This window comes from Orycteropus afer, unplaced genomic scaffold (genome assembly GCF_000298275.1).
Source record: "Orycteropus afer afer isolate SDZICR_OR568_19922 unplaced genomic scaffold, OryAfe1.0 scaffold00072, whole genome shotgun sequence".
NCBI lineage: Eukaryota > Metazoa > Chordata > Mammalia > Tubulidentata > Orycteropodidae > Orycteropus > Orycteropus afer.
Genome location: NW_006921659.1, coordinates 3474743 through 3501497, shown reverse-complemented (window position 1 = coordinate 3501497; position 26755 = coordinate 3474743). Strand labels below are relative to the sequence as shown.

Genomic DNA, 26755 nt, shown 5'->3' with positions numbered 1-26755 from the left:
ACAGAGTAGAACTGCTCCACAGGGTTCTCTAAGCTGTAATTTTTACAGCAGCAGGTTACTAGGTCTTCTGTGAAGTCACTGGGTGGGTTCAAACCACCAGCCTTTCAGTTAGCAGCCAAGTGCTTTAACCACTGTGCCACCAGGGCTCCTCCCTTCTAGTTATATTGTTGTTGTTAGGTACTGTCAAGTCGGCTCCAACTCATAGCAGCCCTATGTACAACAGAACAAAACACTGCCCAGTCCTGTGGCAGCCTCACAATCCCTGCTATACCTGAGGCCATTGTTGTGCCAGTCAATCCATTTCACTGAGGGTCACCCCTTTTCCACTGACCCTGCACTTCACCAAGCATGATATCCTTCTGTAGAGAATGGTCCCGTGTGACAACATAACCAAAGCAGATGAGATGAAGTCTGGCCATTCTCCCTTCCAAGGAGCATTCCAGCTGTACTTTTTCCAGGATTTGTTAGTTCTTCTGGCAGTCCATGGTACCTTCAGTATTCTCTGCCAACACCACAACTCAAAAGCATCAACTCTTGTTTGGTTTTCCTTATTCATTGTCCAGCTTTCACAAGCATATGAGGCAATTGAAAATACAATGGCTTGGGTTTAAAAAAAAAAAAAAAAAAACACGCCATGGGACTGACTATGGATCCGACTCATAGCGACCCCTCCTTGGGTTTCCAAGGCGGTATCACTACAGAAGTAGATGGCCCAATCTTCCTTCTGAGGAGTGGCTGGTGGATTTCAATCGCCAGCCTTCAGTTAGCAGTCAAATGCCTTAGGCACTACACCACTTCAAAGAGATATCTATACTCTTCAGCAAAGAGGTCTTTTGCAGCAGATTTGCCCAGTGCAATACATCATCTGATTTCTTGACTACTGCTTCCATTGGTGTTGAATGTGGAACTGAGTAATAAGAAATCTTTGAGAACTTCAATCTTTTCTCCATTTATTGTAATTCTGCTTATTGGTCCAGTTGTGAGGATTTTTGTTTTCTTTATGTTGTAGTGTAATCCATATTACAGACTGTAGTCTTTAATCTTCATCAGTAAGTGCTTCAAGTCATCTTTACTTTCGGTAAGCAAGGTTGTGTTGTTTGCACGTCACAGATTGTTAATGAGTCTTCCTCCAATCCTGATGCCATGGTCTTCTTCATAAAGTCCAGTTTCTCAGATTATTTCCTCTTCTAGCTATAAGCTATAAGTATAGCTAATATGTAGTGGCCCATGGGAACCAGAAGTTTGGCTCCATTTCTGGATAGCAAGTAGCAGAAACCCTTGAACTAGCTTATGTTAGAGGAGATTCATTGTGAGAATATAGCAATAAGAACTATTAGGTATGTCTCTGCAGGGGGGAGTGTGCCCATGACCATGTATAGGGTTGGCAGACAATGTTTCTACAAGTGTACTGGTATGTTCTGTAAGAATTTCCAGGTATATGGTAGAGCTGTCAAGGGGCAAGGTCGTAGTCACTTCTTAGCCACAGTCAGCTACCCAGAGGGAGCAAGTAGTTGGACCTGTGGGCTCAGGACCATAGTCACAGGGGACATCAAGCTCAATTGGCATAACACACTACACAAAACATTGTTCCACATCCTACTTTGCCGAGTACCAAGTAGGATCTTAAAAGCTTGCAGGCAGCCATCTAGATGCAATGATGGGTCTCACCTCGTCCAGAACAAAGAAGAATGAAGAAAACCAAAGATTCATGGCAACAGTCCAAGCAACTGGAATCCTCAGCCTATGTGACTATGAGACCAGAAGAACTAGATGGTGCCTGGCTACTATTGTCACCCACTCAGAGGGGGATCTATGTAGGAGATCCTAGATAGAGTGAGAGAACAATGTGGAACAAAACTCAAAATCATTTGGGGAAAAAAAAAATGTGAGACCAGGTTTGCTGGTCTGATAGATCCTGATGGAACCACTGAGACTATGGCCCCTAGTTGCCCTTCAGGTCTGGAATTGAACCCATTCCTGTGGCCAAACAAAAGATAGGCATATGAGGTGAACATTTACATTACATTACTCCTTGGAGAGAACAATCATGAGAAACTAGAAGGGCTGTGTATGCACAGGGAGACAGCCTGGGGGGCAGGAGTGCATGGAGGGACCACACAGGGAAGAAGTAACTATGGGGAGCTGTTGCATTGTGATAAATTATAGTCAATGTCATGAGACAAAGTACATGTGAACTGCTGTGTGGAAAGTGAATTTGCTCTGTAAACTTTCACCCAAATCACAATTAAAAAAAAAAAAAAAGAAAAGAAATGGCAATAAATCTTGTAGACATCCAAGAGTGGGAACCAAGTACAAGCAGTCTCTGGGATATAAATACCTGATTTACAGATAACTTCTACTTACCCTTTAATGGTATGTAAAGTTGCCATAGTGGTTAAAGCGTTTGGCTGCTAAACAAAACGTGTATGGTTTGAACCCACCAGCTGCTCCATAAAAGAAAGATGAGGCAGACTGCTTCTGTAAAGATTTACAGCCTTGGAAACCCTATGGTGCAGTTCTACTCTGTCCTAAAGGGTTGCTATGAGTCTGAATCAACTCAATGGCAGTTGGCTTTTTTTCCTAAACTATTGAACCGTTCCCTGCTCGCAACAAATTCCTCATCACAATCACCTTCACTTGCTGTATGTGCCACTTTTAAATCACTGAAAAGGCTTAGAGCCTTTTGCACTAAAGGCTAGATAAGAACTGTATGCACCTTTTCCAGCTCGCCTACAAATTCTACTTATAGACACCACGTTAGGAACAGAGCTCCTTCGTACTGCCTCTCTCCCCACCTCACTGTAGTCCGCCAAGGGAGACTTGACCTTGAAAGGGAGGAAACTCTTGCAGGTTGACCTGGTTTGGCAGGGCATTGTTTCAAACTCCACCCCCACACATGACCTTGCCAGCTCCAGTCCCCACATCTAACCATCTCCCTTGCTCAGTATTCCAGTTACAGTTCTTGGAAGAGAGAACTTGAGTGACTTAACGAGGCCTTCCAATCTGTGCTCTACCTATTTCTCTCCTCTGACCTCATTCTATTACTGTTTGAAATCTACGTTAGAGCTTCGAACTTTCAATTCTAACTGCTAGTATTTTCTTTAGGAACTCTGGTAGCATAGTGGCTAAAGCACTTGACTGCTAACCAGAAGGCTGGAGGTTCAAACCCATCAACCACTCCTCGGAAGGTTGGGCAATCCTACTGCCATAGTGACCCCAAGGAGGGGTCGCTATGAGTCGGGGCTGACTCAACGGCACATAACAACAACAACAGTATTTTCTTTTGCCTCCAGATCTTCACACATTTCTTCTGCCTATTCTTATCCCTTCCTGGCTCCTGGCCAACTCCTACTCATCCTTCAGGTCTCTTAGCTCAGAGTTCACTCCCTCTCAAATGCTGTCCTTAACATCCCAACCTTCCACCAACCAAACCCCACGCACTAAAACTACAGGAGGTGCTCCTGCTCTGTGTACCCATGCACCCTGGGCTTGCCCAGATCAAAGTACATACTATATTATGCATATAGTATCTTGTCAAGGGAGACTTGAACTTGAAAGGGAGGAAACTCTTGCAGGTTGACCTGGTTTGGCAGGGCATTGTTTCAAACTCCACCCCCACACATGACCTTGCCAGCTCCAGTCCCCACATCTAACCATCTCCCTTGCTCAGTATTCCAGTTACAGTTCTTGGAAGAGAGAACTTGACTGACTTAATGAGGCCTTCCAACCTGTGTACTACCTAGTGTCTTCCTCACTAGACTGTAAATAGACCAGTGTTCATAACTCTATTTCCAGGTCTAATCATGATGCCCAGGAGCTCTGGTAGCGTAGTGCCTAAGGCACTTGACTGCTAAGCAGAAGGCTGGTGGTTCAAACCCACCAGCCACTTCTCGGAGAGAAGGTTGGGCAATCTACTTCTGTAGTGATAGTGCCTCGGAAACCCAAGGAGGGGTCGCTGTGAGTTGGATCCGACTCGACGGCACACCACAACAACAACAATCATGATGCCTGGCTCACAGGAGGCACTGAGTTAATGACTGGGGAGAAATGAATGAATGAACTTGCTCACATGTCAGTTGTCTATCCTTGCCAAAAATATCGATGGATAAAAGGGCAAGGGAGCACTTGGCACAAATTGCTGCCTGGACACAGCCCATCTTCAGCTGTGGGTCAGGACAAATTCATTTAGAAAGGCATTTGGGTTGAATAAGGAGCCCTGGTGGTACAGTGGTTAAGTGTTCGGCTGCTAATGGAAAGGTCAGCAGTTCAAACCTACCAGCCACTCCTTGGGAGAAAGATGTGGCAGTTAGCTTCCATAAAGATTGACAGTTTTGAAACCCTTTGGGGCTGTTCTACTCTATCATACAGGGTCACTGTGAGTCAGAATTGATTCAACAGCAGTGGGTGGGTACGGGTAGGAGACAAGAAATACCATCTGTAATATGGTTTAACAGGATTTATTAAACCTCTTGTAACATGTGAAGCATTTCAACCAAACTGGGCAGAGACCAAACTCATTGCCATCGAGACGATTCTGACTCATAGAGACACCCATTGGGTTTCCAAGACTATAAATCCTTACAGATATAGACTGCCTCATCTTCCTCCCATGGTGCAGATGATAGGTTTGAACTGCTGACCTTCTGGTTAGCAGCCTTACCCACTGCACCACCAGAGCTCCAAATTAGAGAAGGATGATAACCAGTTATTAATGTATTAAGTTAAAACTGAATTAAGTTATTCAGATTCTTACTATTAACACAACAATTAGGATTGAAGATAAAATACCAGATACTCTCATTAGGAGGCTTTCCACTCTCACTGTGGATATTTCTTTGTTAACTGTCCTAGGGCTCCGGTGGGGGAGCATCACAATTGAGAGCAGTTGTTCTCAACTATGGCTGCACACTGGAACCACCTGGGGAGTTTTGAAAAATAATGATGCCCAGGTGCTAATTTAATTGGTCTTGAGTAAGGCCTGGGCATCAGGATTTTTAGAAGCTCTCCAAGTGTTTCTACTGTGCCTTGGTTGGAAACCACTGCTTTACTCTTACTTTCCCAAATGTAATCCAAGAACCACCATCACTCATATCATCTGGAAATTTGTTAGAAATGCACAATCTCAGGCCACACCAAGGCCTCCTGGATTAGAGTCCTGAGGTTGCCAGACTGTTATGAACAAATAACTGGCACTGTTTGCAATTGGGGGCTATAAACCTGAGATTAATTCCTTAGAATTTTGAATGTTATCTCAAATCTCCCAAAATCATAAAAATGTTTAGGTACTGCACTCCTTCATTAACATGGTCTAGCATATGTACTTTATTGCATTAACAATTAAGACAAGGACTAGTCATATAACTTTTTTTTTAAAAAAATTTGTTATGATTTGGATATAAGTTTACAGAGCAAATTCATTTTCCATACACAGTTCATACACATTTTATTTCATAACACTGACTGCAATTCCCCACAATGTAACAGCTCTCTTCCCACTTCCTCCCTGTAGTTACCTCTCGTGTCTTTCCTTTCCATCCATTCACCACACCACAAGCTGTCTCCCTATGCAAACACTGCCCTTCTGTTCTCCCATGACTGATGGATTGATCTCTCCAAGGAATGTATCTGCCTGGTATAAATGTTCACCCTATATGCCTATTGTTTGGCTGGAAGCCACAGGAGTGAGTTCATCCAGACCTGAAGGGTAACTAGGGGCCACAGTCTCAGGGGTCTCACCAGGCTCTATCAGAGCAGCAAATCTGGTCTTTTTTGGGCAATCTACTTCCGTAGTGATACCACCTTGGAAACCCAAGGAGGGGTCACTATGAGTAGGATCTGACTCAATGGCAGCGAGTGAGTATGAGTGAGAACATTTTACATAAGTCATCAGAATGCCTTTTACCCTCATATTTACAGACTCAGAAAACTCTAGAATCCCTTTGTTTAATTAAATTAGTCTTTTTGTTTTGTTTTGGAGTAAAATTCATCTTATATTTGGAGTCATATTTGCCTAGTTTTGGCTTGTCCTAACTGGATAAGCTTTTGAATCCTTTGCAACAATCAGTTTATCCAAACTACACATATATGAATCATTCTAACACAGAAACATCACTGTGTGTACCTCTAAATGGTGGTAATAAGAACCACTGCATATACCATTCTGTGGTGAAAGTTTCTACACAGATGGAAGATGAAAGTCAGAGCTAACTAAGGGACTATGAACTTGCCATCCTTTAGAAGACTGGCAGAGTTCTACTTTACATCATTGCTAAACAGACAAATAAAAGGGTCTGGAGTCATCTCTTAATACTCATGCAAATATTCCAGTTCTATTACAATATCAGATAAAATACTTAATGTCATATACAGATTCAGCACCAGTAAGGATTTCTCTGCTGGTTGTTATACGACTAGTGCTTGTAGTTTTTGTTTGCTTGTTTAACCAAGATCTCTGTAAAACACATTTTCATTCATCTCATGCCTGAATATCGGATGTGAGAGTCCTGGTAGCAAGCTTTGCTCCCCATTGATAGAGGTGTCACCAGTGTGGCCCCAGAATCTGGTCAAAAGCCCAGAGAGAGCGTCCGGGGGCTTCATTCAAATAGTCTGAGCATCTCAAGTTTCTGGGAACTCTAAGGATATTGGAAGAGAAGATGTCTCTTCAGTGGTTCCCAAAACTGGCTGTTTATCAGTCGCTTAGAGGACTTTTCAAACAATACAAGCTCTGGGGCCACACGCTAAAGGTTGAACACTCGTAATTTATCGAGCATACATTTGTACAAGTTACTGATTCATTGAACCCTCACAACAACCCTATGTGGTAGGTGCCACTGTTTTGCAGATGAGGAAACAGAGGCATGGAGAAGTTCTTTCCCAGTGTAGCTAGGAAATGGCAGAGCCAGGATTTAAACCCTGGCAGTGTGGCTCTAGAATACACACTATGGTGCCTCTGGGTCATTGAGAACGTGACACAAGGCAGACTGCTTTCTTCTCAATTACCTCAGATCTTGGTATTAAAGTTTATGCCATTTGTCAGGAGTTAACGATGGTGGGGGTGTGGGGTGAGTATAAAGGTGTAGCACAAAGGTCTTTGAGGTGCTGGACTAATTCTGCCTCTTGATTGTGGTATTGGTTACACAATCTACACATGATAAAACGGCATCCCATGTGTACCCGCACCAATGTCAATTGCCTAGTTTTGGTACTGTACTATGGTTGGATAAGATGTAACCACTGGGAGAAGCTGGGTGAAAAGTACATGTTTTGGTAACTTTATGCTGTTCTAACAGAAAATATGCCAAATAGGTGACTTTAACAAACAGGACTTTACTCTCTTACAGTTTTGGAGGCTAGAAGTCCCAGTTCAAAGTGCCAGGCTCTAGGGGCTGGGTGAAAGCCTCTCAAACTTGGGCTTCAGCTCTGCCTCTTGCTCCTGGCCCACTGAAGCTGGAGGCTTTCTTCACTCAGGCAGCTGCTGGCTGCTGAGGCTGACAAATCCAAGGTCTGACAAGTGAAAAGACACAGTCCCTGATAATTACCAAACCACACGGCAGGCCATTGATTCACAAGTCTATTAAGAGCCCCAAGATCAGCAGAGTATTGCAGGCTGCTGAATGAAGATTTGGTTATGTGCAGGGGTCCAAGTACGCTTAAAAAAAACTAGAGAGTTCACTCAACGCTTCTTTTTATTTACTAGAAGCAGACCATGTCCCTAGAGCAGCTACTTTGCTGCTCACGGCAGATTCCACCATGAAGCTGATTACCAGTTTCATCATGGGGAATAACTACAACCAGCTGCCAAGCTACTCAAAATCAGGCCCAGTCAAGTTGACACATAACCTTAACTACCATAGCACACAAGACAGCTCTGTACTATTTTTGCAACTTCCTGTGAATCTAAAATTATACAAAAACGTTTTAAAAAGCATATGCCCACCTTTGGCAAGCCCCAAATCATTTAGAGGCTAGTTCCCTGAAGGTTTGCTAAAAGGTCATTTTTGGAAGACAAACCTTCTGCTTGGGCCAAGAAAAATACAATGAGTCTGGGCAGAGCAAGAGTTCAGTGGTAGTAGTGGCGGCAGCAGCTGAGCAAGGCCACCTCTGGCTGCACCAATAACAGAGCGAAGCACATTGTGACTGAGAGGAGGTCTAAAACTAGTTACTTATGTCTTGCAGTGATTTTCAAATGACCAGAGCCCAGCTGGCTATATAAGAACCACTGTGGAGAGACCTGAGTGCACAAACTCCCTGTCCCACACCTAGAGACTGATTCAGTAGGTCAAGAGCAGGCCAGCAATCTGTTTAAAAAGCACCCCAGATGACATGAGTTTGAGAACTTCAGATTAAGGAGCAGCTGATACAACTGGATCTCCAGTGATATCACAGGACTCAACCAGGCTGGGGTCTATAACAAAAGCCCTTGATTTTCTTATGGCTGGTATGCTGAGAGAGAGAAAGATTATATCACATCACATAAAAACATTTACCTTTTCTTTTTCTGTAATCTTTTAATTTTTTTATTTTTTATTGCCTTCCTATTCACCCCAGTTACTATGTGTCTATGCTGTAGTTAGTGATTTATGCATCTTTCCCCTCCTACTCCTGATGATTATCAAAGAATGTTTCTTTTTGTGTGAAACTCTTTTCTTGATTTTTTTTTTACAACAGTGTCTACCTTTTTCTTAAAAACCACTGCCATCAAGTTGATTCTGACTCACAGCAACCCCCTTTGGGTTTCTGAGGCAGTAAATCTTTATGGAAGTAGATTGCCTTGTCTTCCTTCCACAGAGCACTGGTGGGTTTGAACCATCAACCTTCTGGTTAGCAGTCAAATGCCTTAGGCACTATGCCACTATAGCTCCTTACCTTTTTCTTAGTGCCATGTATTAATAAGGAACTATTAAAATGAATTTTTTTTTCTATTACACCTCTCCTATTTGGTTATTTACCAAGTTTCTCATGGTAGCAAAGTAGTTACAAATAAGGTAATTCTCTAAAATTGAATGTTTTAGGATTGAAAGACCATTAGGTACTCTGCTAGGTTAAAAAGGTTTTTGTCTACAAGTAACAAAATACTCAACCAATAATAAAATAAACAAACAGGGGTCTATTTTCTCACATGACAGGAAATCCAGAAGTATGTGGGTGCTTGTATTGGTTCCACAACTCAAGAGGTAAGAACTGACACCTCTGCAGTTCTCCTGGCCTTTCACTCATAGGTAATCTCTCACAAGGTGACATTTGCAGCTCCTGCTTCTTGCATTAAAGGCTGGATGAAGGAGAAAGGGGCAGGACCACTGAAGTTCTATTTTTGTCCCACTGGCCAGAACTGTATCCCATGGACATTCCTGACTGCAAAAAAGGCTGAGATATTGAATATGTTCCTTGGTAGAGGCAGGAAATGAAAATGGGGAGGGACTGGTGTTGGGTGAGCCAATCTATAGTGTTTGTCACAGCTTTCAAATTAAAATGTTATGACCAAAACCAAAAACTAAACTCACTGCCATCAAGTCGATTCAAAATGTTATGAAGCACCATTTAATTAAGCTAGAAACAGCTGATCAGACACATAATAATAAATTATCATAGAAAATATTGATATAAAAGTCAGCCATAAAGATCTCCACTGTCAATAATTACACATGTAGGTACTGGTCTTTCATTCTCTGTTGGAACTAATTCCAGTTGTTTAAGAACATCTGTTCCTTCAATCAGTTGCCTACATGGGAGAAAAAATAGAAAATTTAATGAGTCAGATAGTTTCACATTTAATTTATATTCCTAAATTGAGTCCTAACCAGCAATAAAGCCATAAAAAAAAAAACCAAATCCATTGTCATTGGGTCTATTCCAATTCATATCGACCCTGTAGGACAGAATGGAACTTCCCTATAGGTTTTCCCAGGCTGTAAATCTGTACAGAAGCAGGTTGCCACATCTTCCTCCTGCAAAGCAGCTGGTGGGTTCAAATTGACCACTTTTCAATTAGCAGCTGATTGCTTAACCACTGTATCACCAGAGCTCCTTTACCAAGCTAGGGTAAAAACAGCTAAGGCTATTTCCTACAAATAGATGTGTCCACTTTGCAACAATAATGTATAACTCCAACTACAATCCCGGCTGCCATCCTTTCCTGCCTGGCCTATTGCAGTAGCCTCCTAGCTGGGTTTCCCTTCATCTGCTCTGGCACTCAAACAATCTGTTATTCTTACTGCAACCATAAGGATCTTTTTAAAATTCAAATCTGATGTCATTTCCCTGCTTAAGACACTTCAGTCATTTCCCATTGTGCACGTGTTTTGTTGTATATGCCATCAAGTCAACTGCAATTCATAGTGACCCAATGTGACAGGGTAGAACTTCCCCACAGGATTTTCTTGGCTGTAATCTTTATGAGAAGAAACAGCTGCAAATGTTCATTAATAATCATGGAATGTATGAAGTATGAATCTAGGAAAACTGAAAGTTGTCAAAAATGAAATGGAATGCATAAAGATATCCCAGGTATTAGTGAGTTGAAATGGACAATTATATGGTATATTATGCCGAGAATGACAAATTGAAGAGGAATGGTGTCATATTCACTGTCTAAAAGAACATTGCAAAATCTATACTGAAACATAATGCTGTCAGTGATAGGAAAATATCCATATACCTACAAGGAAGGCCAGGAGCTCTGGTAGCATAGTGCCTAAGGCACTTGACTGCTAACCAGAAGGCTGGTGGTTCAAACCCACCAGCCACTCCTTGGAAGAAAGGATGGGCATTCCTACTTCCGTAGTGATACTGCCTCGGAAACCCAAGGAGGGGTCGCTATGAGTCAGGGCCGACTCAATGGCAAATAACAACAACAACAACAAGGAAGGCCAGTTAATACTACTATTATTCATATTTACACACCAACCAGTAAAGCCAAAGATGAAGAAAATGAAGATTTTACCAACTTCTGCAGTCTGAAGTTGAAGAAACATGCAATCAAGATGCATTGATAATTACTGGTGATTGGAATGCAAGTTGGAAACAAAGAAGAAGCATCTGTAGCTGGAAAATATGTCCTTGGTGAAAGAAACGATGCTGGAGACAGCATGATAGAATTTTGCAAGACCAACTTATTCATTGAAAATACCTTTTTTTTCAGCAACATAAATGGCAACTATACATGTGGACCTCACCAGATGGAATACATGGGAATCAAGTTGGCTACATCTGTGGAAAGTGGTGATGGAGGAGCTCAGTATCATCAGTCAGAACAAGGCCAGGAGCTGACTGGGGAACAGACCATCAATTGCTCATATGTATGTTCAAGTTGAAGCTGAAGAAAATTAAAACAAGTCCATGACAGCCAAAATATAACTTTGATTGTTATAACCCACTCATTCATTCTAAGAAATCTGGAAGACAGCAACCTGGCCATCGGAAGAAATCCACATTGGTGCTCATTCCAAAGAAAGGCGATCCAACAGAATGTAGAAATTATCAAACAATGCAATTAATATCACATGCAGGTAAAATTTTTCTCAAGATAACAGGACATCAACAGGGAACTGCCAGAAATTCAAGCCAGATTCAGAAGAGGGTGTGAAATGAGGAATACCATTGCTGATGTCAGATGGATCTTGGCTGAAAGCAAAGAATACCAGAAAGATGTTTACCTGTGTTTTACTGACCATGAAAAGGCATTCAACTATGCAGATCATAACAAATTGCATATAACACTGCAAAGAATGGGAATTCCACAACACTTAATTGTGCTTATGAGGAACCTGTACATAGACCAAGAGGCAGTCATTCAAATGGAACAAGGGGATACTTCATAATTTGAAATCAGAAAAGGTATGCATCAGGGTTCTATCCTTTCACCATACTTATTCAATCTGTATGCTGAACAAATAATTCAAGAAACTGGACTATGTGAAGAAGAATGTGGCATCAGGTGGGAAGAATACTCATTAACAACCTGTGATATGCAGATGACACAACTTTGCTTGCTGAAAGTGAAGATGACTTGAAGCACTTACTGATGACAATCAAAGACTACAGCCTGCAGTATGGATTACACCTCAACATAAAGAAAACAAAAATCTTCACAACTGGACCAATAAGCAATATCATGATAAATGGAGAAAAGACTAAAATTGTTAGGGATTTCATTTTACTTGAGTACACAATCAATGCCTATGGAAGCAGCAGTCAAGAAATTAGACGAGCAAATCTGCTGCAAAAGACCTCTTTAAAGTATTAAAAAGCAAAGATGTCACTTTTAAGAATATGGTGCATGTGACTCAAGCCATGGTAGTTTTAATAGCCACATATGCATGTGAAAACTGGATAATGAATAAGGAAGTCAAGGAGAAGGCTAGAGCATTTGAATTGTGGTGTTGGCAAAGAATACTGAAAATACCATGGACTGCCAGAAGAATGAACAAATCTGTTTTATAAGAACTACAGCCATAATGCTCCTCAGAAGCAAGAACAGCCAGACTTCATCTCTTGTACTTTGGTCATGTTGTCCCTGGAGGATACCATGCTTGCCTAACCAGAAGGTCAGCAAAAAAGGGGAAGACTCACAATGAGATGGATTTACACAGTGGCTACAACAATGGGCCTAAGCATAGCAAAGATTTTGAGGACGGCACAGGACTCAGCAGTGTTTAATGAGCTGGAGTGGACTTGATGGCACCTAACGGGAGCTCTGTGGCATAGTGCCTAAGGCACTTCACTGCTAACCAGAAGGCTGGTGGTTCAAACCCACCAGCCACTCCTTGGAAGGAAGGTTGGGCAATCTACTTCTGTAGTGATGCTGCCTCAGAAACCCAAGGGGGGGTCACAATGAGTTGGATCCGACTCAACCGCAGTGAGTTTGGGTTTTTTTGGTTTAGCAACAACAACAGTCTTTATGGAAGCAGATAGGTCTTTCTCCCACAGAGTTGCTAGGTGGGTTCGAACTGCTAAGCTTTGGGTTCGCAGCTGAGTGCTTAACTGTTGCACTACTGATGCTCCTTTTAATTTCCAATTATCCTATGATAAAGACCAAATCCCTACCTGGGCCTTTATGGTATGCCTTCCACCCTTCCAGCACTCTCTTGCCGCATGCTCCCCTTTACTCTCCCTTCTGTGACCAGATTGGATTTCAATACCTCAAGAGCCTCGTGCTTCTTTCCTACCACCGTCTCCTCTACTCTTGTCCTTCATCCACACTTCATCACCCCTTTGCCTGATCACCTCCTAGCCTTTCTTCAGGTCTCAACTCAATCATCACTTCCTCAAAAAAGTTTCCCAGACCTCTCTGCTTATGTCCAGTCTCCCTGTCCTTGATGGGAGTTATCCAGGTTGGAAATGTACATTTATCTTCTTATTATTATTAATTTTCTGACTTTCCCATGAAGGTAGGGAAAATATCTGCTTGTGCTCAATGCTCAGCACAATGCCTCACACATGCTAGGCACCTAATCAATATCCGCTGAATGCATGGATAGAAGACAGCTCAAAGCCATGCTAGTTTGGATCTCTGTAGACATCCATTGGCCATGAGCTAGAACTCCCTGAGTAGTGAAGCTTGATGTATGATACAAAAAAAAAAAAAAAAAAACCCAAACTCACTGCTGTTGAGTCAGATCCAAATCACAGTGACCCCTCCTGGGGTTTCTGAGGCAGTATCACTATGGATGTAGATTGCCCCTTCTTCCTTCTGAGGAGTGGCTGGTGGGTTTGAACCACCAGCCTTCTGGTTAGCAGTCAAATGCCTTAGGCACTATGCCACCAGAGCTCCTGTGGGATGATGCCCTCAATTAAAAGAGGGCATCATGGGCTGGAGAAACAAGGTCAGAACATAGGCTTGTGCCTTCTGCCAATGCTTGGTCAGGGCAATGGTCAGAGGAAGGGTGCAATACCCAGTCCATGAACCATCAGCATGGTCAATGCTTATAATGACTGTGCTCTATTTAGCCATCTCTTTGTCTGCTTCTAGGTTCTTATCTTTTTTTTTCTTTTTTAAACCTATCTAGTAATTCTCTCTCCCCTTCCTGGTAACCAACAAAGAAAATTTCCATCCATACATAAACCTTTCCTTGACTTTTTACAATAGTGGACTCATACAGTATTTGTCTTTCTGTGATTGACTTATTTCACTCAACATAATGTTTTCCATGTTCATCCATGTTATGCATTGCTTTGCGGATTCTACATTTCTTTAGTGTTGCATAGTATTCAATTGTGTGTATGTACCAGTTTGGTTATCCATTACTCTCTTGATGGGCACACAGGTTGTTTCTATCTCTTTGCTATTGTGAATAGCGCTGCTATGAACATGGGTGTGCATATATCTATCTGTGTACTGGCTCTCACTTCTTTAGCATGTTGTTGTTGTTGTTATGTGCCATCGAGTCGGACCTGACTCATAGCAACCTCTCCTTGGGCTTCTGAGGCAGTATCACTACGGAAGTAGACTGCCCCATCTTCCTTCTGAGGAGTGGCTGGTGGGTTTGAACCACTAGCCTTCTGGATAGCAGTCAAGTGCCTTAGGCACTATGCTACTGGAGCTCCCTTTAGCATATATACCCAGTAAGGGGATTGCTGGATCAAGTAGTATTTTTATTTCCATTCTGGGTTCTATTTTTGCCATTGTGGTCAGAAACTGTAGCACAAGGCAGGACACAGGGTGCATTCTGAGGATGAAGAACAGGAGATAAGTGGACAGATTCACCTCTGCCCAAAGAGGATGTCAAACCTATTCTCCAAAATGGTTTCACAAATATTGAATGAGCACCTCCTGTGTGCACCTCACCACTGTGACAGGTGTGAGGGTCCAGGTGAGTGAGACCTAACCCCTCCTTCAAGTTATTCACCATGTTCCAAAGCAGACAAGGATACCAGTTGCTGTTTGGCAATCAGAGGGGTTTTTGACCTAAGCTTTGAGTAGGATTTTGACAGAGTGAAGAAAGGCAGAAAGAAACAGTTTAAACAAGAAGCCCGGCATTATATTATGGCTATTGTGGTCTTCTGCAAGTCAGCTGCCATGTTAACTGCTTCTAAATCTCCACCTCCAGCCCTGACCCCGCTTGAATATCTATCTCCTGGGAGATTGCCATTTGCATGTCCTACGTGTATCTTAGGAGCTCTGGTGGCATAGTGCCTAAGGCATTCGACTGCTAACCAGAAGGCTGGTGGTTCAAACCCACCAGCCACTCCTCGGAAGGAAGGTTGGGCAATCTACTTCCATAGTGATACTGCCTCAGAAACCCAAGAAGGGGTCGCTATAATTCGGATCTAACTCGATGGCTGTGAGTTAGTTTTTAGACAGGGATCTTAATCTTAAATATAGCTTGTCCAACCTGAACTCATGATATTTTCTCCTAAATCCCCCTTCCTGTATTCTTTCTTGGTGACAGGCACCAATCTTCCAACCAGTTCCAGAATCCTAGAAATTACTTAGACCTGCAAGGTCCAGTATAATAGCTACCAGCCACATACCGCTATTTAATTAAAACTAAAAATTTTAAATTCAGTTTCTCCATTGCACTAGCCACATTTCAAGCGCTCAATACAAAACACAACTTAAGCCACTGCCATCAAGTAGATTCCGACTCATAGCAACACTATAGGACATAGCAGAACTGTCCCAATGGGTTCCCAAGGCTGTATAAATCTTTACAGGAGTAGACTGCCTCATCTCTCCCCTGAGAAGTGGCTGGTGTATTTGAGCTGCTGCCCTTTGGGTCTGTACCACCAGAGATCCTTAAGTGCTCAACAGTCACATTAAAAGTCTGAAAGTAATGGCTATTGTAGTGGGCAACAAAGCTTCTAGACATTTCCAGCACTGCAGAAAGGTCCATTGGCTAGGACTCCTCTACTCATACTATATGAAGAAAAACGTGGCATCAGGATTGGAGGAAGAATCATTAACAACCTGAGATACACTTATGATACAACTTTGCTTGCTGAAAGTGAGGATGACTTGAGGCACCTACTTATGAAGATTGAGGAACACAGTCTGCAGTATGGATTATATCTCGATATAAAGAAGACAAAAATCCTCACAACTGGACCAATAAGCAGCATTACAATAAATGGAGAAAAGATTGAAGTTGTCAAAGAATTCACATTGCCTGTTCTACAATCGATACCAATGGAAGCAGCAGTCAGGACATTAGACAATGTGTAGCACTGGGCAGGTCGGCTGTGAAGGAACTCTTTCAAGTGCTGAGGAGCAAGGATGTCTCCTTGAGGACTAAGGTGTGCCTGACACAGGCATATTTCCAATTGCCTCGTATGCATATGAGAGTTGGACAATGAATAAGGAAGACCGAAGAAGTGTTGATGCTTTTGAGTTGTGGTGCTGGCGAAGAATGCTGAAGGTACCATGGACTGCCAAAAGACCTAACAGATCTGTCGTGGAGGAAGTGTGGCCGAGATATTCCTTGGAAGCAAGGATGGCCAGACTTCGTCTCACCCACTTTGGTCATGTTGTCAGAGGGGACCATTCCCTGGAGAAGTTTGTCATGCTTGGTAAGGTGGAGGGTCGATGAAAGAGGGGAAGGCCTTCAACAAGATGGATTGACGCAGTGGCTGCAACAACGGGCTCAAGTAAAGCAAGGATCATGGAGCTGGCATGGGATAGGGCGGTGTTTCATTCTGCTGTGCATGGGGTCGCTATGAGTCAGAAACAACTTGACGGCACCTAACAACAACAACCACCTCTACTCATCCCATGCCCTTACCACCCCTAACATCTAAACAGTCACTAAGACTTGCTGATTTTAACTTCTAAATACCTCTTGAATTTGTCCATTTATCCCCCTGCTCTCCACCTATCCTGCAAGAGCCTTAGATTGGGACTTTATTTATGGCCTATGGCGGGCACTGATGGTTTAAGTACTGGACTGCTAATGATAGGTTCATGGTTCAAACCCACCTAACGGTGCTGCAGGAGACAGGCTTGATGATCTGCTCCCAAAAAGTCACAGCCTTGAAAACCCTATGGAGCAGTTCTACTCTGCACTCTTGAGGTCGCCATGAGTCAGAATCCACTCAAGAGCAACTAACAACAACGTTATCGTAGCATCTTATCTGGCCTTTCTACCTTCATTTTCATCCTTTGCTAATGTACTCCTCGTCTTTGCCAGAGATTTTTCCAAAATGAGAACCTAATCATGTTGCTCCCAATTTAAAATTCTTCCATGGCTCCCCACACCATTGGTCCATATTTTGATACTCTTTCCCTTTGAGACCACTGGGCAAGGTTGTGCTCTGTGTGTTGGTACAGTATTCCCTGAAGAAGAGGCAGATTCTTGCACCAGAAACTAGAGCTTGGGAGGGGGGGCTGTCTTAGATAGGAGAGAAAACTTCTGTTATTCTCTGGGCCTCACCAAACAGTCTGGGCTTCCATAAGCTCAAACAAACCTGGGGGTTCTCAGAGAAAGCATCTACCACGAGAAGCAGCCCTACAGCTGAGAAGGAAAAGATCCCTGGAGGAGTTATATCTGTCAGATTATTTATCATGTTATGCCTTTCTGCTTCTCCCCTAGTTTTCTGTATGGTCTTCAGACATTCCAGACCAGTCTCCACTGTGATTTAGAGATTTAAGGGATAAACAGAGATCACACTTGGACCAAAATAAAAGGGACACAGCGCCTCCTTGAGGCCATGTGGTGGTAACAACAAATTAGAGACCCCACAGCCATCCTGTAAGGATCTGTAAGGATTACATCCTGTAAATGTTCACTTTTCCTAAAGAAGTGGGAAGGTGTTTCTTACCCCTCTCTCCTAAACTCCCAATGGACCCTTTACAGAACTTGCATAGCCCAGGTCTCATGATCTCAACAGCTGTTGGTTTCATGATCTCTCTTTCCTGATAGACTACAAACTCCCAGAAGGGCAAGATTCATGCTTCATTCCACTTTCTGCAGCACTGAGCATATGACTGGCATACTGTTGTTATTCCTGGGTGACACTGAGCCTATTTTGACTCATAGTGACCCCATATAACAGAGTGGAATGGCCCAAAAGGGTTTTCATGGCTGTAATCTTCATGGAAAGGAGCTTTGGTAGTGTAGTGGTTAAGGCATTTGGCTGCTAACCAAAAGGTCAATGGTTCGAACCCACCGGCCACTCTGCAGAAGAAAGATGAAGGAGTCCTCTTCCATACAGATTTACAGCCTTAGAAGCCCAATGGGGGTTGCTATGAGTTGGAATCGACACAAGTTTGGTTTGGTTTGGAATCTTTATGGAAGCAGATCACCAGGTATTTCTTCTGCAGAGCCACTGGGCGGGTTTGAATCATCAACCTTTCAATTAGCAGCTGAGTACTAAACTGTTTGTCATCAGGGCTCCTTGACTGGCATATAGTTATTGTTGCTGGTGCCAGTGAGTTGATTCTGACTCATAGCAATCCTATGTGACAGAGTAGATATGCCCCTTAGGGTTTTCTTGGCTGTAATTGCTATGGAAGCAAAATGCCAGGTCTTTCTCTTATAGGCTCAAACTGCCAACTTTTCAGTTAACAGCTGAGCACTTAACTGTTGTTCCACCATGGCATATAGTAGGTTCCTAATAAAGTGTTGTTTTAATGAATGAGTCAGGAAGAGAGGAGACATGAAGGCTGAAAAAAGATGTGGGGCCAAATAGTGAAGGACTAGACTTTAGACTCTAGGCAACTGGGGGGAGTTAGTGATGGAGGCATTAAAAATGTTAAAGTAGTCATGTGTGTGTTTGAGAAAGATATTTTTAGCATAGATATCAAGGATCAACTAAGCAGTTAGTAAGGAGCTCTGGTGGCATAATGCCTAAGGCATTTGACTGCTAACCAGAAGGCTGGTGGTTCAAACTCACCAGCCACTCCTCAGAAGGAACACTGGGCAATCTACTTCCATAGTGATACCGCCTTGGATCCTACTTGATGTCAGTGAGTTTTTTGTTTTTTGTTTTTTTTTTGACAACTTCAATCTTTTCTCCATTTATTATGATGCTGCTTATTGGTCCAGTTGTGACGAATTTTGTTTTCTTTATATTGAGGTGTAATCCATACTGGCACTTGACTGCTAACCAGAAGGCTGGCGGTTCAAACCCACCAGCCACTCCTCAGAAGGAAGGTTGGGCAATCTACTTCCATAGTGATACTGCCTCGGAAACCCAAGGAGGGGTAGCTATGAGTCAGGTTCGACTCAACGGCACATAACAACAACAACAACAATCCATACTGCATTCTTCAATCTTCTTCAGTAAGTCATCCTCACTTTCAGCAAGCAAAGTTGTGTTGTCGGGGTATCACAGGTTGTTAATGATTCTTTCTCCAATCCTGATGCCATGTTCTTCTTCATATAGTCCAGGTTCTCAGATTATTTGCTCAGCATAAAGATTGAATAAGTATGGTGAAAGGATACAACCTTGATGTACTCCCTTCTGAATTTTAAACCATTCAGTATCCCCTTGTTCTGTTCAAATGACAGCCTCCTAGTCTATGTGCAGGTTCCTCATGAGTACAATTAGGTATTCCGGAATTCCCATTTTTCTCAATGTTATCCATAATTTGTTATGATCCACACAATCGAATGCTTTTGCACAGTCAACAGAACATAAGTAAACATCTTTCTGGTATTGTTTGCTTTAAGCCTAGATCCATCTGACATTAGTAATGATATCACTATTTTAGGTAATAATCCAGTAACGTAAATTCATCTCTTTAAAGCAATATCCTTTGAATGAAAATATATTTTCTATCTTTTTAACCTAGAAATGTCACAGATATTACATTCAAGGAATAGTTGTGATTAAAATCCACACTGACAGTTGAGCCATGGGGATGAGTTCAGTTCCAAGCTTGAAGAGTGTCTAAGGGCCATTGTCTTGGGGGTTCTACCATTCTCCATCAGACCAATAAGCCTGGTCTTTATGATTTTGAGTTTTGTTCCACATTTTTCTCCCACTCTATCCCAGGACCTACTATTGTGATCCCTTTCAGAGTGGTCATCAGTAGTAGCCAGGTACCATCCAGATCTTCTGGTCTCAGGGTCATGGAAGATGGGGTTCACATGGTCCATTGGTCCTTTGGACTAATTATTTCCTTTCACTTTTGATTTTCTTCACTCTTCTTTGCTCCAGACAGGGAGAAACCAATAGTTGCACCTTAGATGGCTGCTTGAGACCTCAGCTGCTATTCACCAAAGTAAGATATGGAATGTTATCTTTGTGAACTGTTATGCCATTTGACTTTAGTGTCCCCTGAGACCATGGTTGAGTCCCCCAGCCTGGTGACTTATTCCCTCAAGTTTCAGCCAAATGATAGACAGGATTATAAGGCCAACAATAACACCAGATAGGTATACACACTCCTTATAACAATCAACCATAGGAGATCAAAAGGGCTGCATTTGCCCAGTGATGAAGCTCAGAGGCAGGAAGGGACAGGAAAGAAGGACGAAAGGAAATGGTACACAAAGAGAGGAGGCAGGGGTTGCAATTAATGTCACAAAACAAAATGTGTATGAATTGTTGAATGGAAAGCCAATTTGCTCTGTAAACTTTCACCCAAATTGCAAGGAAAGAAAAAGATAAAAATAATTAACACTGACATGAAATTTCTTAATGGGCTGAAGAGGCAATAGCCATCCCTGTGGAGTGGCTGGAATAATCTAGTAATTATTCAGCAAAATTCTAACACTGTACATCATTTCAGGGAAGACAAAGTAACCTTCACTTTATATTCACTTTAGTAGACAGAGATAAGAAACAGCAGAGTGAGGAAAAGTATATTCATCGTCTATATTTGGTTCATACACCTGTAAACATCTTGCTAATAATATTGTGAAAATAATTATCTGAGATATTTCAGTATTTAAAATTGTTATCAAAGGAGTAACTTAAGATAGTTTTCATTCATCTCTTCATGATGTTCAATTACTTAAATGGCTTCTCCTTCTCACTTTTGCATCTAAATATATCTACATTACTAAGCACTATGGTATGATTCACAGTAAATTAAAAATCGATAACATCCTTGAAGCTGAAAATGGATGGATGGATAGACAGATATAACAAAAAAAAAAACCTCACTGCCTTCAAGTTGACTCAACTCATAGCGACCCCTCCTTGGGTTTCTGAAGCAGTATTATCTATGGAAGTAGATTGCCCAGTCCTCCCTCTGAGGAGTACCTGGTGGGTTTGAACCACCAGCCTCTGGTTAGCAGTCAAATGCCTTAGGCACTACGCCACCAGAGGTCCTAACATTATAATCACTGTGCTTAAATGGTATTTGTGTTCTTTACATATACCAAGAACTGACTCAATGGCACCTAACAACTACATAGACACCAAGCTTCTTATGAAATACTCATTTCTAAATATCATTCTTATCTGTATTTGTGTTACTTTTGCTTTTAAATCCTATTTTAGCTACCATAGACTATGTACAATACATATCCAAATCTTTTTAAACATATTTTCACATGCATGAATATTATATAGATAAACATACAATATACGTACCCAAAAGCCACATATTTTTTATCTAGATAGGGAGCTGATTGTAGTGTGATATAGAATTGTGATCCATTGGTGTGATGGCCTTTGTTGACCATTCCAAGAACTCCCCTTTTATTATGAGGAATTGCAAAGTTCTCATCTAGAAAAGACAATAATCAATAGGGCATTAAAATATTTCTACTATCTTGATTGACTGTAAGATTGACTGTAATATGTAAGGCACAAACAGAGCTCTGGTAACAATCTCAATCATACTTATCGATACATTCCAAATTGTATATTTTGTTTCATGTTACTTTCAAACTCTCAAATAAACTGTAAAATCTTAGATTTGAACTCTTAGTTTCAGTTTATCTTTGAAGAAACCCAAACCAAACCCACTGCCATCAAATTGATTCTGACTCATAGCAACCTATAGGACAGAGTAGAACTGCCTTACAGTTTCCAAGACTGTAAATCTTTTTTATTATTTTTTATTGTGATTTGGGTGAAAATTTACAGAGCAAATTCACTTTCCATACAGCAGTTCACATACACTTTGTCTCATGACATTGGCTGCAATTTACCCCAATGCAGCAGCTCCCCTCCCACTTCCTCCCGGTAGTTACCTCTTCCCTGTGCCAAGACTCTAAATCTTTACCAAAGCTCATTTTTCTCCCACATAGAAGCTGGTGCATTGGAATGCTTTAATCACTGCACCACTAGACATCCTTAGTTTACTTTTACTATAGCTAAAAATAAATATAAGAAAATTGTTGTTCCTATTAGGTGCCATGGAGTCAGTTCCTACTCATAGCGACCCTATGTACAACAGAACAAAACACTGCCCAATCCTGTGCCATCCTCACAATTGCTGCCCTATCTGAGCCCATTGTTTTGCAGCCACTGTGTCAATCTATCTCATTGGGGGGTCTTCTTCCTATACGTGACAACCCTCTACTTTACCAAGCATGATGTCCTCTTCCAGGGACTGGTCCCTCCTGATAACATGGCCAAAGTACGTGAGATGAAGTCCTTCTATCCTTGCTTCTAAGGAACACTCTGGCTGTACTTCTTGCAAAACAGATTTGTTTGTTTTTCTAGCAGTCCATGGTGTATTCAATGTACTTCGCCAACACCATAATTCAGAGGTGTCAATTGTTCTTTGGTCTTCCTTATTCAATGTCCAGCTTTCACATGCATATGAGGCAAGTGAAAATACCATGGCTTGGGTCAGGTGCACCTGAGTCCTCAAGATGACATCTTTGCTTTTAAACACTTTTAAGAGGTCTTTTGCAGCAGATTTGCCCAAAAGCAGTATGTCTGATTTCTTGACTGCTGCTTCTATGGGTGTTGATTATAAATCTAAGTAAAATGAAATCCTTGACAACTTCAATATTTTCTCCATTTATCATGTTGTCACTTATTGGTCCAGTTGTCCAGTTGTGAGGATTTTTGTTTTCTTTATGTTGAGGTATAATCCATTCTGAAGGATGTAGTCTTTGATCTTCATCAGTAAATGTGTCAAGTCATCTTCATTGTCAGCAAGCAAAGTTGTGTCATCTGTATATCACAAGTTGTTGATGAGTCTTCCTCCAACCCTGATGCCACATTCTTCTTCATTATTTGCTTCTTGGATTATATGCTCAGCATACAGATTGAGTAAGTACAGTGAAAGGATACATCCTTGATCCACACCTTTCACGATTTTAAACTACGCAGTATCCCCTTGTTCTGTTCAAATGACTGCCTCATGGTCTATGTACAGGTTCCTCATGAGTACAATTAAGGAATTCTTGTTCTTCATAATATTATCCATAATTTTTTATGATCCAATGCCTTCACATTGTCATTAAAACAGAGAAACATCTTTCTAGTATTCTTTGCTTTTAGCCAAGCTCCATCTGACATAAACAATGATATCTTTCATTTCATGTTCTCTTTTGAATCCAGCTTAAATTTCTGTCAGATCTCTGTCAATGTACTGGTGCAACTGTTTTTGAATTATCATCAGCAAAATTTTACTTGCATATGGTATTAATGATACTGCTTGATAATTTCCTAATCCTGTTGAATCACCTTTCTTTAGAATGGGCACAAATATGGATCTCTTCCAGTTGCTTGGCCAGATAGCTGTCTTCCACATTTCTTGGCAAAGCACCTCCAGCACTACATCTATTGTTGAAATGTTTCATTTGGCATTCCTTCTATTCCTGGAGGGTTTTTTTTTTTTTTTTTTTTTGCCAATGCTTCCAGTGAAGCTTGAACTTCTTCCTTAAATACCATTGATTCTTGATCATATGCTACCTCCTGAAATCATATCCTTTTTGGTACAGTGACTGTGTATTCTTTCCATTTTCTTTTGATGCTTCCTGCATCACTGAATATTTTACCTACAGAATCCTTCAGTATTGCAACTCAAGGCTTGAATTTTTTCTTCAGTTCTTTCAGCTTGAGAAATGCCAACAGTATTCTTCCCGTTTCGTCTTCTAACTCCAGATCTTTACACATTTCATTATAATACTTTACTTTGTTTTCTGGAGCCACCCTTTGAAATCTTCTGTTTAGCTGTTTCACTTTATCATTTTTTCCATGCACTTTAGTTACTCTATGGTCAAGAGCAAGTTTCAGAGACTTTTCTGACACACATTTTGGTCTTTTCTTTCTTTCCTGTCTTTTTACCTAATCGTAACAATGAAAACCAAACTCACTGCCACCAAGTCGACTCCGACTCCTAGCGACCCCCTTTGGATTTCTGAGGTGGTAAATCTTTACAGAAGTAGATTTCCCAGTCTTCCTTCCACGGAGTGGCTGGTGGGTTTGAACTGCCAACCTTCTGGTTAGTAGTAAATGCCTTAGGCACTATGCCAGCAGAGCTCTTTGTCTTTTTATTTAGAGATATTTAAATTATTGCATTGGTTTATATGTCAAACCAAATTGGACCAATTTTAACTGTACCCCCCATTACCCAATAGATGAAAAAAGACAGATCTTAATTTTCTTAGTATATTCAAAATGTAGTGTTAAATAATCGTGAAACCCTGTTTCTTTAGAAAGGGACAACTCATAGACAGTCTGTTGTTATGTGCTGTTGTGTTGATTCTAACTCACAGTGACAGCATATGTACACAGCAGAAATGTTCCATAGGGTTTCCAAGGCTGTGACTTTTTGGAAGCAGATCACTAGGCCTGTTTTCCCAACCCAAACTCTGGATGGGTTCCAACTGTCAACTTTTCGTTTAGCAGCCAAATGCTTAACCATTTGAACCACCTAGAACTAATACTCCACAGGAGGGTGAAAGAAGGAGAGCGCCTGTATTTTAGGTGTTTTGGCTACTAAGCCATGCTTTTTCTCTCAGCCACTCATCTTTCCTGCTGGAACATTTATCTTCTCACTCAATTGGTTATTGAATTTGTAATCCACGCTGCCAGACAAACTAAGTAATCAATGTGTCACTGAATACACTGGGCCCCCAAGGATACCAGCCGGGCAAGTGGGCTGACCAGAGGACAGCAACGCTTCTATCTGGAGACTAGTACCCACGATGGTCCAAGGATGGGAGTGAGGAATAATAGATGGAGGTACAGAGATGTCTGGAGGGGCAGAAGAGGGCCTGTTCTGGAAGAAGATTAGCTCAGAGATCAGTGGTCTAACAGACAGAAAACTCAAACTCTGTCTGAGACTGTACCTCCAAGCAGAATGAATTAGGGCGATCTGACAATGACTATCAGAGGTGTGGAAGATTCTCATTAGGGATTAAGGAGAGAGCAGGAACATTTCCAGGAAGGTCCTTTCCCCATCTGCCATGTCTTAAACACAATTCAAAAGTGCCTCTGTGCTACTGCCCCTAACTCTCATGGGCAGTTATTCTTTCTTCTCCATACCATTCAGCTTGTTCCTCTGTAACAGCAACTGACACCACGTCTACAGTTTATGTATTTAAACACATGTCTGCACAAAAATGCTTGAGGGTAGAAACTCACTCATATTCTCTTTGTTGTTTCCTCAGGTCCTAGTACTGTAGTGGCACTTAAGTAGGTTAATAAATGTTTTATAGATGAGTAAGAGAACAGTGTCACCTGCATGTTTTTAGCTAATAAAGCTGCTTGGACATAAATTTAGAAGGAATCTAACTATTACTTTTTCCTTTCATTTTGTCCATCAGTCCAAGAGAAATTTTTTAAACTTTTTTTATTGCATTACAATACAGATACAAAGAAGCCACAGAAAGTAATGTATAGTTAAAACAATTATTGTAAGGCAAACACCCTTTTAACTTCTACTCAGGTCAAGAAATAGAACTTTGTCAGTTCCCCCAAAGTCCCTAAAGCCCCACTCTCCCTGCAAAAGTAACCATTCTCCTGACTTCTATATAATAAATTTGATAATGTTTCTTTATAGTTTTTACCATTCCAAGAATGCATCCCAAGAGCCCTGGTGGCTCCGTGATTAAGCATACAGCTGATAAATGAAAGATTTGTGGTTGGAACCCACTAACTACTCCTTGGGAGAATGATGTGGTAATCTGCTTCCCAAAAGATAACAGCCTTAGAAACCCTATGGGGCATTGTACTCTGTCCTATAGAGTCACTAGGAGTCAGAATTGACTTGACCACCAATGGATTTTTATGCATTCATAGGCACTATAGTTAGTTTTTCCCATTGGAAAAAAACTTGTGTTTTTTAAATCTGTCTCATCTCAAGGTTCTACCTCTATCCCTTTGTCTTCACACTTTATCTGCTAATGAACCTGGGATATTTGACCTCTGGCATTTCCAGTCTAGATTTAGCTGATTGTGCACACATGGTGCAGTTCGGCATGCTCCTCTGTCCTCAGTACTGTCAGTTCTGCTAGAATACTTGTTTGGAATACACAAATCTGTTCCAATTTGATTGACATAGTAAGGATTGATGTGAGCATAATGAACTTCACCTTTGTTTCTATGCGATTTCCTCCATGAAACACATTAGGTGAATATAGAAAACTAATCTCAGCTAAACAAGCTGCACAGGAATATATGCACCTCAGACACTAGCTTCCTCATTTACCATGTGATAAGCCACACCTGTCCACATCCGGTGCTACAACTCTTCTCTGATTTCAGAGAATCCTCCTAATTTTGAGTAACTTCAAAATTACTCACAAGCTGTTTCCCATACCCATTTTCACAAGCAAACTTTCAAGGTAAAGTGTATTTATTGTAGTATTTATGTGTTTCTTAACTATTCAACATATGTAAAACTGTATTACTCTTTTCACTAGTTTACTTTTTTAATGTGTCACAGGAAGTTTTTTTTTTT

At 41.4% G+C, this 26755-nt stretch overlaps 1 protein-coding gene across 1 annotated transcript in view; it reads right to left on the bottom strand.

Moving 5' to 3' along the window:
- Positions 1–9606: 9606 nt before the first annotated feature.
- The window catches only part of PPIL6 (peptidylprolyl isomerase like 6), a 70347-nt gene continuing 53198 nt past the window's right edge, over positions 9607–26755 (bottom strand). The window contains exons 7-8 of the mRNA XM_007940860.1: positions 21478–21613; positions 9607–9718 (exon numbers count right to left, since the gene is read on the bottom strand). Of these exons, the coding sequence (XP_007939051.1) occupies positions 9607–9718; positions 21478–21613 (248 nt within the window). The remainder of the gene's footprint in view (positions 9719–21477; positions 21614–26755) is intronic.